The sequence below is a fragment of the Phyllobates terribilis genome, unplaced genomic scaffold, assembly GCF_046119375.1.
Source record: "Phyllobates terribilis strain yellow unplaced genomic scaffold, ASM4611937v1 Scaffold_3__8_contigs__length_932513732, whole genome shotgun sequence".
Taxonomy (NCBI): domain Eukaryota; kingdom Metazoa; phylum Chordata; class Amphibia; order Anura; family Dendrobatidae; genus Phyllobates; species Phyllobates terribilis.
The window spans coordinates 583350656-583365187 of NW_027362763.1; the positions used below are offsets into that span (position 1 = coordinate 583350656).

The window sequence follows — 14532 nt, forward strand, 5'->3', positions numbered from 1 at the left end:
GTGGCTCAACCAGTTATTAGGTTTAGGGGCGATCACTTTTTCACACATGGCCCTGTAGGTTTAGATTTATTGTTCCCTCAATAATAAGGGCCTTCATTTAAAAACTGCATTTTGTGTTTAACGGTTTTATTTTTGTCTAATATTTAAATTTGTTTTGTGATCTGAAACATTTAAGGGTGACAAACATGCAAAAGAATAACAAATCAGGAAGGGGGCAAATACTTTTTCACACCACTGTGTATATATACAAACATTTATATATATATATACACATATATATACATATACATACATATATACATATATATATATACACATATATATTATATATACACATATACTAGCTATTGAACCACCCGTTCTACGCCCGGGTGGCGAGTATTTTTATTGGCATATGGTCTCTCATGCTGGTATGTGCTGCCCCCATCCTGTCCCCACCATCCTATACTGGTATGCGTGGTACCCCTCACCCCAATCCTGGTATGTGTGGTACCCCTCACCTCAATCCTGGTATGTGTGGTACCCCTCACCCCAATCCCGGCATGTGTGGTACCCCTCATCCCCAATCCCGGCATGTGTGGTACCCCTCATCCCCAATCCCGGCATGTGTGGTACCCCTCATCCCCAATCCCGGCATGTGTGGTACCCCTCATCCCCAATCCCGGTATGCGTGGCACCCCTCATCCCCAATCCCGGTATACGTGGCACCCCTCATCCCCAATCCCGGTATGCGTGGCACCCCTCATCCCCAATCCCGGTATGCGTGGCACCCCTCATCCCCAATCCCGGTATGCGTGGCACCCCTCATCCCCAATCCCGGTATGCGTGGCACCCCTCATCCCCAATCCCGGTATGCGTGGCACCCCTCATCCCCAATCCCGGTATGCGTGGCACCCCCATCCCCAATCCCGGTATGCGTGGCACCCCTCATCCCCAATCCTGGTATGCGTGGCACCCCTCATCCCCCCAATCCCGGTATGCGTGGCACCCCTCATCCCCAATCCTTGTAGACGTGGCACCCCTCCCCCCAATCCCGGTAAGCGTGGCACCCCTCAGTCCCAATCCCGGTAAGCGTGGCACCCTCACCCCCAATTCCGGTATGCGTGGCACCCCTCACCCCAATCCCATTATGCGTGGCACCCCTCACCCGCAATCCCATTATGCGTGGCACCCCTCACCCCCAATCCCGGTATGCGTGGCACCCCTCATCCCTATCCTGGTATGTATGGTACCCCTCACCCCCCAATCCTGGTATGCGTGGTACCCCTCACCCCCAATCCTGGTATGCGTGGTACCCCTCACCCCACAATCCTGTTATGTGTGGCCCCATCATCCCTATCCTGGTGTGTATGGTATCCCTCATTCTGGTATGCACGGTACCCCATCCCTCATCCCAGTATGCATTGCACTCCATCCCTCATCCCCATCCCGGTATGCGTGGCACCCCTCATCCCTAATCCCGGTATGCGTGGCACCCCTCATCCCCAATCCCGGTATGCGTGGCACCCCTCATCCCCAATCCCGGTATGCGTGGCACCCCTCATCCCCAATCCCGGTATGCGTGGCACCCCTCATCCCCAATCCCGGTATGCGTGGCACCCCTCATCCCCAATCCCGGTATGCGTGGCATCCCTCATCCCCCCAATCCTTGTAGGCGTGGCACCCCTCATCCCCCCCAATCCCGGTAAGTGTGGCACCCCTCCCCCACAATCCCGGTAAGCGTGGCACCCCTCAGCCCCAATCCCGGTATGCGTGGTACCCCTCACCCCCAATCCCAGTATGCGTGGTACCCCTCACCCCCAATCCCGGTATGCGTGGCACCCCTCACCCCCAATCCCGGTATGCGTGGCACCCCTCACCCCCAATCCCGGTATGCGTGGCACCCCTCACCCCCAATCCCGGTATGCGTGGCACCCCTCATCCCCAATCCCGGTATGCGTGGCACCCCTCATCCCCAATCCCGGTATGCGTGGCACCCCTCATCCCCAATCCCGGTATGCGTGGCACCCCTCATCCCCAATCCCGGTATGCGTGGCACCCCTCATCCCGGTATGCGTGGCACCCCTCATCCCCAATCCCGGTATGCGTGGCAGCCCTCATCCCCAATCCCGGTATGCGTGGCAGCCCTCATCCCCAATCCCGGTATGCGTGGCAGCCCTCACCCCCCCAATACCGGTATGCGTGGCGCCCCTCATCCCCCCAATCCCGGTATGCGTGGCGCCCCTCATCCCCCCAATCCCGGTATGCGTGGCACCCCTCATCCCCCCAATCCCGGTATGTGTGGCACCCCTCATCCCCCCAATCCTTGTAGGCGTGGCACCCCTCATCCCCCCAATCCCGGTAAGCGTGGCACCCCTCCGCCCCAATCCCGGTATGCGTGGCACCCCTCAGCCCCAATCCCGGTATGCGTGGCACCCCTCAGCCCCAATCCTGGTATGCGTGGTACCCCTCACCCCCAATCCTGGTATGCGTGGTACCCCTCACCCCCAATCCTGGTATGCGTGGTACCCCTCACCCCCAATCCTGGTATGCGTGGTACCCCTCACCCCCAATCCTGGTATGCGTGGTACCCCTCACCCCCAATCCTGGTATGCGTGGTACCCCTCACCCCCAATCCTGGTATGCGTGGTACCCCTCACCCCCAATCCTGGTATGCGTGGTACCCCTCACCCCCAATCCTGGTATGTGTGGTACCCCTCACCCCCAATCCTGGTATGTGTGGTACCCCTCACCCCACAATCCTGTTATGTGTGGCCCCCTCATCCCTATCCTGGTGTGTATGGTATCCCTCATCCTGGTATGCATGGTACCCCATCCCTCATCCCAGTATGCATTGCACTCCATCCCTCATCCCCAATCCCGGCATGTGTGGTACCCCTCATCCCCAATCCTTGCATGCGAGGCACCCCTCATCCCTATATGCGTGGCTCCCCTCATCCCCAATCCCGGTATGCGTGACACCCCTCATCCCCAATCCCGGTATGCGTGGCACCCTTCACCCCCAATCCTGGTATGCATGGCACACCCTCATCCCCAATCCCGGCATGCGTGGCACCCCTCATCCCCATCCCGGTATGCGTGGTACCCCTCACCCCCAATCCTGGTATGCGTGGTACCCCTCACCCCACAATCCTGTTATGTGTGGTACCCCTCACCCCCAATCCCGGTATGTGTGGTACCCCTCACCCCAATCCTGGTATGTGTGGCCCCCTCATCCCTTTCACACTGTACACACATACAAAAAAAATAAACAGTTATACTCACCTTTCTTCTCTGTGCTCCAGCGCTGCTGCGTCCTCTTCTGCCGGAGGCCGGGGGAGGAGTGCGGCGCCGGAGCACCGCCCTGTCCGGCGCCATTTTGCTGAAGACACACTGTAAATGTGTTTTCAGTAAAATGGCGCCAGATAGCGCAATGCGCACGCGCCGGTCCGACACCTTCACTCCGCCCCCAGGTCTCTAGCGAAGAGAGGCGCCGCGGCAACGCTCCTACCGGTCAGGTAAGTATTTAAGTCAGCGGAGATCAGCGGTAAGCGTTCAGTGTCTACGCATACCGCGCGATCTCCGGCGCCATACACCTCCTCTTACCTGTAACGGCTGGATGCCTGCTTCTGTCTGGAGCCAGACTGCGCGTCACGCATGCGCAGTCTATCGAGGCTTCGGACAAAGACACGCTTCTACGATTATATTATAGATATATATATATATATATACACACACACATATATACATACATACATACACATATACACACACACATACATACATATATCAGATACACAGCCATTGCCAAAAGTGTTGGCGCCCTTGAAATTGTTCCAGGAAATTAAGTATTTTTCCTAGAATATTATTGCAATTACACTTGTTTTGTTATACACGTTTATATCTTTTGTGTGCATTGGAGCAACACAAAAAAAAAGAGAAAAAATAGGCAAAATGGACATCATTTCACACAAAACACCAAAAATGGGCCAGTCAAAATTGTTAGCACATTTCCAAAACTGTGGGTAAGAAACTTTGTTTCAGGCATGTGATGCTTTTTCAAACTCACCAGTGGCAAGTAACAGGTGCAGGCAATGTGAAAATCACACCTGAAACCAGATGAAAAGGGAGAAGTTGACTCAATCTTTGCATTGTGCGTCCCACGCTAAGCATGGAGAACAGAAAAAAGATAAGAAAACTGTCTGTTGATATTTTTGAACAATTTTGGTTCTTAAGTCCCCAATCTCAAACTTACAAGTTCATCTCCAGAGAGCATGATGTTCCTTTGTCCACGTTGTGCAACAAAATCAAGAAGTTTACAACTCATGGCCCTTTAGTTAATCTACCTGGACAGCAGAGAAAAATTGAAAGGTTGCGATGCAGAATAGTCCAGGTGGTGGATAGTCAGCCACAATTAAGTTTCAAAGAAATTCAAGCTGTACTGCAGACTCAGGGTGCATCAGTGTCAGCACGAACTATCCGTCGACATAGGAATTAAATGAAACGGTATAGCAGGATACCCAGCAGGACCCCACTGCTGCTGCTGAGACAGACATAAAAAAATCTAGATTTCAGTATGCCAAAATAAATGCAAGTAAGCCACAATTCTTCTGGGAAAGTGACTTGTGGACAGATGAGACCAAGATAGAGCTTTTTGATAAATACATTATTCTACTGTTTACTGAAAACGGAATGAGGCCTAAAAAGCAAAAAACATAGTACCTAAAGTCAAATACGGTGGAGGTTCAAAGATGTTTTGGGCTTGTTTTGCGGCCTCTGGCACTGGGTACCTTGACTGTGTGAAAGGCATCATGAAATCTGAATATTAGCAAAGGAGTTTGGATCAGAATGTAGCGCCCAGTTTCAGAAAGCTTGGTTTGCGTCCTAGGTCATTTTTGACCGGCCCATAGAGATCTAGAGATCCTTATCTATAATATAAGGCAGGATGAGTGTCTCTGTCTGAAGCCTCGATAGACTGCGTATGCGTGACGCGCAGTCTGGCTCCAGAGAGAAGCACGCATCCAGCCGTTACAGGTAAGAGGAGTATATGGTGCCGGAGATCGCAGTATGCGTAGACACTGAACACATACCGCGATCTCCGGCGCCATCCTTACATACTTACCTGACCGGGAGGAGCGTTGCCGCGGCGCCTCTCTTCGCTGGAGACCAGGGGCGGAGTGAAGGCGTCGGACCAACGCGTGCGCATTGCACTATCCGGCGCCATTTTACTGAAGACACATTTACAGTGTGTCTTCAGCAAAATGGCGCCGGACAGCGCGGTGCTCCAGCGCCGCACTCCTCCCCCGGCCTCTGGCAGAAGAGGACGCAGCAGCGCTGGAGCACAGAGAAGAAAGGGGAGTATAACTGTTTATTTTTTTTGTATGTGTGTACAGTGTGAAAGGGATGAGGTGGCCACACATACCAGGATTGTGGGGTGAGGGGACCATGCATATATCAGGATTGGGGGGTGAGGGGTGCCACGCATACCAGGATTGGGAGTGAGGGATAGGGTGCCATGCATACCAGGATGAGGGATACCATACACACAAGGATAGGGATGAGGGGTGCCACGCATACCAGGATTGGGGGTGAGGGGTGCCACGGGGGGTGAGGGGTCCCACGCATACCAGGATTGGATGGTGGGGACAGCATGGGGGCAGCACAAATACAAGGAGAGGGGCAGCAGAAATACAAGGAGGGGGGCAGCACATACCAGCATGGGAGACCATATACCAATAAAAATGCTCACCACCTGCGCTGAGAACGGGTTCAATAGCTACTATATATATACTGTACATTAATATATATATATATATATATATATATATATATATATATATATATATATATATATATATATATATATATATATATATATATATATATATATATACACACACATACACACAAACATATTTGTGTTTGTATATATTGTGAGAATGTCACTGGTAAAATATTTTTTTAAATTCGCCATACAGTTCCAGAGATGTGGTAATATTTATAGCTTATACAAAGAGGTCTTTAGGGGCGTGTTCTCTGCATAATAACCCTGTGAGCAACAATCCCTTGGCATAGACCATAAAAAGCAGCTCTAGATAACAGGGCTGTGGAGTCTGAGTTGGTGTCCATTTTGGTGGAGTCAGACTCTGTATAAAATGGACCGACTCCTAAAATATATAATAAATTGGATTCAGTCGTTCAATGCAGTATGCGCTGTAAATGTTTTCATAAGAATTTGGAAAGTTATGAAATGTCCTATAAATGTCTGTTCTATTCCTGATCTAAGGATCTAGACTTTAAGTTGAGATTAATCTGTGCTGCACTTTATGTACATGCTCTGTAGTGAGGAAGTCAGGGAAATTGAGGAGTCGGAATTGGTGGTTTGGCTTACCGACTCCACTGCCCTGCTAGATAAAAAGGCCCATATCTCTAGAACCATATGGCGGATTTACAAAAATAAAATAAAAAATGGAATACTCAGGAATAAAGCTTAAATAAATCTAAAAGTAAAAATTGGCCACTTTTGATTAGGTTATGAGAGCTCTTTATACATTTACTATCTTAAGAAAGTGAAAAATAATTATTTTTACATTTCTCATATTACGTCTATATTTTACCAATTTTTCTGAAATTCAAACCACAAGTGTACTCCTCCATTATTCTACTCAATATTTACTTTTTTCATTCTTATGTAATTCTTTTAAATTACAGCTTAACTTACTTGTTGAACTAGAAGTAAAACATTTTTTTTCCTCATCTTCAATATTTTCAAAAAAGTGTGCAAAACTTGGTTAACCAAGGTTGCGTTTGAATGATGTCCAAAAAGTAAATTCAGCACTAAAGCACATATTTCAGGATAAAGAAGTTCTCCAGTGGTGCGCGTGTCTACTTGATCATTTGTGTTTCCCAACTCTTCCAACTCTGTTTTGACTCCTACAAGAAAAAAAAAATGGGCAATAGGCTAAACACATCCAAATAGATACACAAGTCATCTTGTGGATTTCAGAAATCTACCTTAACCTCTATCAGAAAGGGCGACTTTCAATTTTCGCGCTTTTGTTTTTTCCTCCCTTCTTCCAACTGTCATGATATTTTTTATTTTTCTGTCAACATAGCCACATGTAGCATATTTTTTTAAGCCAATAACTGACGTTCTGAATGACAAAGTTCATTATACCATTAGACTCGAATACTTGAAAAAAATAAAATGTACAATATTTTTTCTTTTATTTTTCCAGCATTCATTGTGCTGTAAAAGTGACTTGACACTATTATCCAGTTCAGTACAATTACGGTGATTAAAAACTTGTGCTGTTTAGTTTTTAAGTGGTGAAAACATCTGTATTACTCTACATGAATCGCATTATAAACTGTATACAATGTGGTATCTTACCCATAGTAGGCTTTCTAAAGCCTATACAAATGAATCCCCTTTCTGTACGTTGGAATGCAATATGAATGGAGATATTTTACACATCTTTTAGTGCTGTCCCAAGGTAAAAGTGCTCTAGAATTATTTTACTTCACTAACTAATCAGATTATCCATTAAAACTTTACCCATACTCCTCAGAGCACACTTTATCATTAAACTTAACATACAAACCTATTGTTATTCATATTTTTTGGTATTAAAAAAAAATCTAAATGGCCGAAAGATGGGTATACTTAAATACCTTCCATTTTAGAAGTCATTGAAAAAACATGTTCAATCATTATGCAATCATTACAAATGAATACAGATCAAAATATTTGTTTTTGTTATTCTGATAAACATTGCATACCACTAGAAAAAATAATGTATGTTTGCTTCTTATAGATCGTATCTTCTACGAGTTACAAATGGACATTTTAGTTATAATATGTGTTCTTTATATTTTGTTTGTTGTTTGCTATTTGGTTTTCTTTTAGGACTGTCCACTGGACCAAAAATACAAGAGCGAGCAGAGGATTAAAGGATGAAAACACAGGTTATACTGAATCTTTTCTCAAAACATTATCAATAATATACTCCGCTCCTCCTGCTCTGTAACATAATACATGTATATTGAACTGCATTTTGCTGGAAAAAGGGTCCCTTTAAGGTCATGGTCACATGACAATCCCAGGTCACGTTACTAAGCTGCATAGAAGACTGAAGAGGAGCAGAACACAAGCAAGGTGGGTGAAGGTGGTTGGCAGAGCAGAGAATGAGTGCGTGACAGAGCGGAGTGTGTAAGCGTGTATGAGGCAGAGCAGAGAGTGTGTGTGCGAGAGCGAACGAAGCGGAGCCATAAGAGTGTATGTGTGTGTCCGTGGCAGTTCTCCTGCAAGTGACATCGCTGGTCTCTGCACGCTGGGTATTCAGACAAAGGGCTCTGTTTCCTGTTCGTTAATATAGATCTGAGCTGGCAACACAGTGCTCTGTCATTGTGCACATTGCACTGGGACCAGCCCAGCCTCTGAAAAGAATATCACTGAAGACACCTAACAAGACGATACATAATAGTTGATGGACAGTACCTCGCCATTGCGAGGCTTCAAGCATGATATTCTCAGACTGAAGTGGCCATTGAGCTTAGAGTGTTATCAGCAAGTTGCAACAGAGAGACAGAGTCACAGAAAGGAAAAGAAGTGGACGTCGTTTGGCTACATACAACACTGATGACCTCTTCATTGTGAACAATGTCACGTCAGACCATTCAAAACCACTTACATAAGTGAGGTCTGCGTGCTAAACGACCTGCAAAGGTACATGACTAAACCACCAGGCACAGGTGTCATCACAGGGAGCATCTACACTGGAGGGACCATTGGGCCTCAGTGTTGTTCACTGATGAAGTGGATTTACGGTGCTCAGAATTGATGGCTGCCAACTATGTTGGAGACATCAAGGAGAGCACTATGCATCAACCACTATTGTCACCAGACAAGCCTTTGGTCGTGGTCGTTACAGTGTGGGCAGATGTGTCTACTCAATACAGAACTGCCCTACACTTTGTGAATGGTACAGTGACAAGCCCCTATTACTTAAATTACATCATTAATTCAGTCATTGTGCCTCTGCATGAACACCACAAACCTAATTTAATCTTTATGGACGACAATGCTCCAGCTCATTGAGGTTGCATCCTTAGGGAACGCCTGCTGGAGACTGGGCTACCTTAAACTCATTGGCATGCACTTTCTTTAGACCTTTATATTATAGAAAACCTATGGGATCAGCTGAGTCACCGTGTAGAGGCTAGTAACTCTTTACCCCAGAACCTCCATGACCTGAGGGCCACCCTTCGAGAAGAATGGGATGCCATGTCTCAGGAGACAATAACTCGACTTGTGAACAGCATGGGATGTCGTTGTCAAGCTGTAATTCATGCTCAAGGCAACATGACAGGTTATTGAGACATTGACATTTTTTGTTGAGGTATACCCACCAATGTGGTTGGCTTTTGTTTCAGATGAGAAAATCACCATTGCATGCTTCTACTTAAATGCCCTACTTTTCTATTAACCCCTTAACGACCTTGGGTCTTTCTGTTTTTGTGTTTTCATTTTTTGCTCCCCTTTTTCCCAGAGCCAGAAATTTTTTAATTTTCGTTCAATATGGACGTGTGAGGGCTTATTTTTTGCGGGACGAGTTGTACTTTTAAACACCATCACTGGTTTTACCATATCGCGTGCTGGAAAACGGGAAAAAAATTTCAAGTGCGGTGAAATTGCAAAAAAAAATGCAATTCCACAATTGTTTTTTGGGTCCTTTGTTTACCACGTTCACTGATTGCTAAAACTGACCTGCCATTATTATTCTCCATGTCATTACGAGTTCGTAGACACCAAACATGTATAGGTTCTTTTTTATTTAAGTGGTGAAAAAAAATCCAAAGTTTGCTAAAAAAAAAAAATAAATGACGCAATTTTCCGAGACCCGTAGCGTCTCCATTTTTCGGGATCTGGGGTTATTGCATTTTATTGCAATGTTGCAGCGACCAAAAAAACGTAATTCTGGCGTTTAGAATTTTTTTCTCGCTACGCCGTTTACCAATCGGATTAATTCTTTTTTTTATATTGATAGATCGGGCGATTCTGAACGCGGCGATACCAAATATATGTATGTGGGTTTTTTTTTTAATTATTTTATTTTGAATAGGGTGAAAGGGGGGTGATTTAAACTTTTATATCTTTTTTATTTTTTGAATATTTTTAAAAAACTTTTTTTTTTTTTTACACTTTCTGCATGCTTCAATAGTCTTCATAGGAGACTAGAAGCTGCAGTTGTCTGATTGCTTCTACTGCATACAGGCGATGAGCAGATCGCTTGTATGCAGCAGAAATGCTCACTTGCTATCTTGCTATGAGCGCTGACCACTAAGTGGCGCTCATAGCAATTGAGACATGACAACCACAGGTGTCTGCTGCAGACCCTGGGTTGTCATGCCCACCCATTGGTGACCCGCGATCACGAGACGGGGTCACATATGGGAGGGGCTTAGGACGTGCTTCCCAGAAGCGCGAGTTAAATGCCGCTGTCAGAGATTGACAGCGGCATTTAACTGGTTAACAACCGCAGGTGGATCGAGATTCCACCCGCGGCTGCTGCGGGCACATGTCAGCTGTAAGAATCAGCTGACATGTGCCCGGTTCAGTGCGGGCTCAGCACCGGAGCCCCTGCTGAACCGGCCTTTCCGACCTGGTGCGTACTATTACTGACCAGGTTGGAAAGGGGTTAAAATATCACTGTAGCGTGAACTTATGTTTTCCATAAATTTCACTTGAAAGCCAAAAATCCCTAACTTTTTGTGAGTTGTGCTTATACATACACACATAAACACCCCCTTCTTAGCAAATAAATGAAGGGGTTTTACCTTTACGGATAGAACCATAGACTCCAAATTTTCAGAGTGATGTTAGTCGCACATTATTATGATTTTTTATTCAACCAATTAACCTCCATACCCCATACAATACTATTGTGACACTGAGTCACTATTCACAGGCAAGCCGTGAGACAGTTTAGTCAGGAGGTCCGAAGGTGAGATACCTGGAGGGCTTGTAGTACAGAGGGGCAAGACAAAGGCAAGGTCAAGTAACAGTCAATGGTTAAACGTCAGGAGGGTACGTCAAAACAAGGGAGTAAAATAAACGGACAGTAAGAGGCCAAGTCCGTGGTCAGATACCTGAAGGCAGTGTGTCAAGAGCAGAAGGGATAATCCACACAAATAGCCATGACAAATCTGAGATCTGGCAACAAGTTCAGAGAAATCAGACACAAGGCTAAGCACACACACCTAACAAATGTAAGCTACAACTGACAGTGGACTGCTCACAGATGGCCAGCTAAACAGCAAGCAAATCATTAAGGACAAAAGAAACCTGGGGAAACTACCCCAGGCTAGACCAGATTGAGAGATTGAGCAGCAGTGCTGTCAATCAAAATGCTCTCAGCCCAGCATGCCCCGTGATCAGACTGGATGATTGCACTGTCGCTCACAAAACTGACACTCCAGCACACTCCAAATCCTATAGGACGGCTGAACTGTGACTGGCAGCATCCCTAGGCCACAGTCAATGATGAAACCATGAAGCATAGACTGCTAATACACGGCTCAAAAAAATAAGGGAGTTATATTCTGTTGTTTAAGTGTTCCCAAGTAAATCAAACTTCTGTGAAATCAAACTGTCCACTTAGGAAGCAACACTGATTGACAATCAATTTCACATGCTGTTGTGCAAATGGAATAGACAATAGATGGAAATTATTGCCAATTATCAAGACCCACTAAAAGGAGTGGTTCTGCACGTGGGGACCACAGCTACATCTCAGCACCAATGCTTTCTGGCTGATGTTTTGGTCACTTTTGAATGTTGGTTGTGCTTTCACACTCGTGGTAGCATGAGACAGACTCTACAACCCACAGAAGTTGCGCAGGTAGTGCAGATCATCCAGGATGGCACATCAATGCGAGCTGTGGCAAGAAGGTTTGCTGTGTCTGTCAGCGGAGTGTCCAGAGGCTGGAGGCGCTACCAGGAGACAGGCCAGTACACCAGGAGACGTGGAGGGGGCCGTAGGAGGGCAACAACCCAGCAGCAGGACCGCTACCTCAGTCTTCGTGCAAGGAGGAACACTGCCAGAGCCCTGCAAAATGACCTCCAGCAGGCCACAAATGTGTATGTGTCTGCACAAACGGTTAGAAACCTACTCCATAAGGGTGATATGAGGGCCCGATGTCCACAGATGGGGGTTGTGCTCACAGCCCAACACCATGCAGGACGCTTGGCATTTGCCACAGAACACCAGGATTGGTAAAGTCGCCACTGGCGCCCTGTGCTCTTCACAGATGAAAGCAGGTTCACACTGAGCACATGTGACAGACGTGACAGAGTCTGCAGACGCCGTGGAGAGCGATCTGCTGCCTGCAACATCCTTCAGCATGACCGGTTTGCCAGTGGGTCAGTAATGGTGTTGGGTGGCATTTCTTTGGAGGGCCGCACAGCCCTCCATGTGCTCGCCAGAGGTAGCCTTGACTGCCATTAGGTACCGAGATGAGATCCTCAGACCCCTTGTGAGAACATATGCTGGTGCGGTAGGCCCTGGGTTCCTCCTAATGCAGGACAATGCCAGATCTCATGTAGCTGGAGTGTGTCAGCAGTTCCTGCAAGATGAAGGCATTGAAGCTATGGACTGGTTCGCCCGTTCCCCAGACCTGAATCCTATTGAGCGCACCTGGGACATCATGTCTCGCTCCATCCACCAACGTCACGATGCACCACAGACTGTCCAGGAGTTGGCGGATGCTTAAGTCCAAGTCTGGGAGCAGATCCCACAGGAGACCATCCGCAACCTCATCAGGAGCATGCCCAGGCGTTGTAGGGAGGTCATACAGGCACGTGGAGGCCACACACAATACTGAGCCTCATTTTGACTTGTTTTAAGGACATTACATCAAAGTTGGATCAGCCTGTAGTGTGTTTTTCCACTTTAATTTTGGGGCTGACTCCTAATCCAGGCCTCCATTGGTTAATAAATTTGATTTCCATTGAAGATTTTTGTGTGATTTTGTTGTCAGCACATTCAACTTTGTACAGAACAAAGTATTCAATGAGAATATTTCATTCATTCAGATCTAGGATGTGTTATTTGAGTGTTCCCTTTATTTTCTTGAGCAGTGTATATCAGTCCCAGTTACAAGGGAAATAAGACGAGAATAAAAATACTTTAATATTCAAATGCTCACCCACAAAGGTCTTTTATGAACTTTATGTAAGAGGGGGGCACTATGTAAAATAAATGAAAAAAAAAAAGCCACTGTGTTTCCAAATCACTGTTACTAGCCATGTCCGATAAAAAAAAACAAGTGTCCGATATACAGAAATATATTTGTTACAGAATGGAGAACAAATTTTTAAATGTATATTAATATTCTTTGTTGTCATGAAAAAAAATAGGGAAAAAGCGACTTATTTCCCTCATTTTCTCACATATATTTCCCGAAATCAGCAAAAAAAAAAAGTAAATATGATAGGGACATAAAAATTAAGCCCCATGTATCATAATAAAATAACACAAAAATTACCAGAATATCCAAACGAGAAAAAAATATGTATAGCACTATAAATCACATATACGAAAAAGAAAGAAAAAAAATGCTCCTGGACAGGAACTGGGGTGAATGGCTCAGTCAGTCAGGTTAAATAGCTATTACCATATTTTTGGCTGCTTGCACACACATTAGCAGCCATACTGCAGCAATATTCTGCGCAGCCAAGTGCTGCTTCCTGCGTGATTAATTATTTGTGCTGGAAAAAAAGCTGTTTCATAAGGAATTGCCATATTTTTCGGACTATAAGACGCACTTTTTTCCTCCATGGGAGGGGGTGAATATTCATGCCCTTTAATAGCGGGCATACGCGATCGCCTGGCAGCAGGAGCCGCGCTGCGGCTACGCTGTGTGCTGGCTATTAATGAGCATGAAGTCCCTGCTCCCTGCGCACACAGTCCCAGCATGGGGAGCAGTGATTTCCGGCAGATGATCTCTCTTTGTGAGCCACGCACGGCAGTGCCGCCATGCGCGGCTCACATGAGATCAGTGTGGTCAGACACAGAGCTGGAGGAGAGAGTAGAGAGGTGAGTAGGAGTGTATATTTTTTTTTATGTGCAGCGAGATGGGGATTAGGGGGACCATGCATACCAGGATAAGAATGAGGGGGCCCATACATACCAGGATAAGGATGAGGGGGATCATACATACCAGGATAAGGATGAGGGGGATCATACATACCAGTTTAAGGATGAGGGGGATCATACATACCAGGATAAGGATGAGGGGGATCATACATACCAGGCTAAGGATGAGGGGATCATACATACCAGGATAAGGATGAGGGGTGCCATGCATACCAGGATAGGGATGAGGGGTGTCATGCATACCAGGATAGGGATGAGGGGTGTCATGCATACCAGGATAGGGATGAGGGGTGTCATGCATACCAGGGTAGGGATGAGGGGTGCCATGCATACCAGGGTAGGGATGAGGAGTGCCATGCTTACCAGGGTAGGGATGAGGGGTGCCATGCATACC

At 46.3% G+C, this 14532-nt stretch overlaps 1 protein-coding gene and 1 long non-coding RNA gene across 2 annotated transcripts in view; one reads left to right on the forward strand and one right to left on the reverse strand.

Annotated features, from left to right (window-relative positions):
• LYST (lysosomal trafficking regulator) overlaps positions 1-14532 on the reverse strand; it is a 789135-nt gene that overhangs the window by 624841 nt on the left and 149762 nt on the right. The window contains exon 8 of the mRNA XM_073671457.1: positions 6701-6912. Within this exon, the coding sequence (XP_073527558.1) occupies positions 6701-6912 (212 nt within the window). The remainder of the gene's footprint in view (positions 1-6700; positions 6913-14532) is intronic.
• LOC141257206 (uncharacterized) overlaps positions 8074-14532 on the forward strand; it is a 38644-nt gene continuing 32185 nt past the window's right edge. The window contains exon 1 of the long non-coding RNA XR_012318038.1: positions 8074-8137. This is a non-coding gene — a long non-coding RNA (uncharacterized lncRNA). The remainder of the gene's footprint in view (positions 8138-14532) is intronic.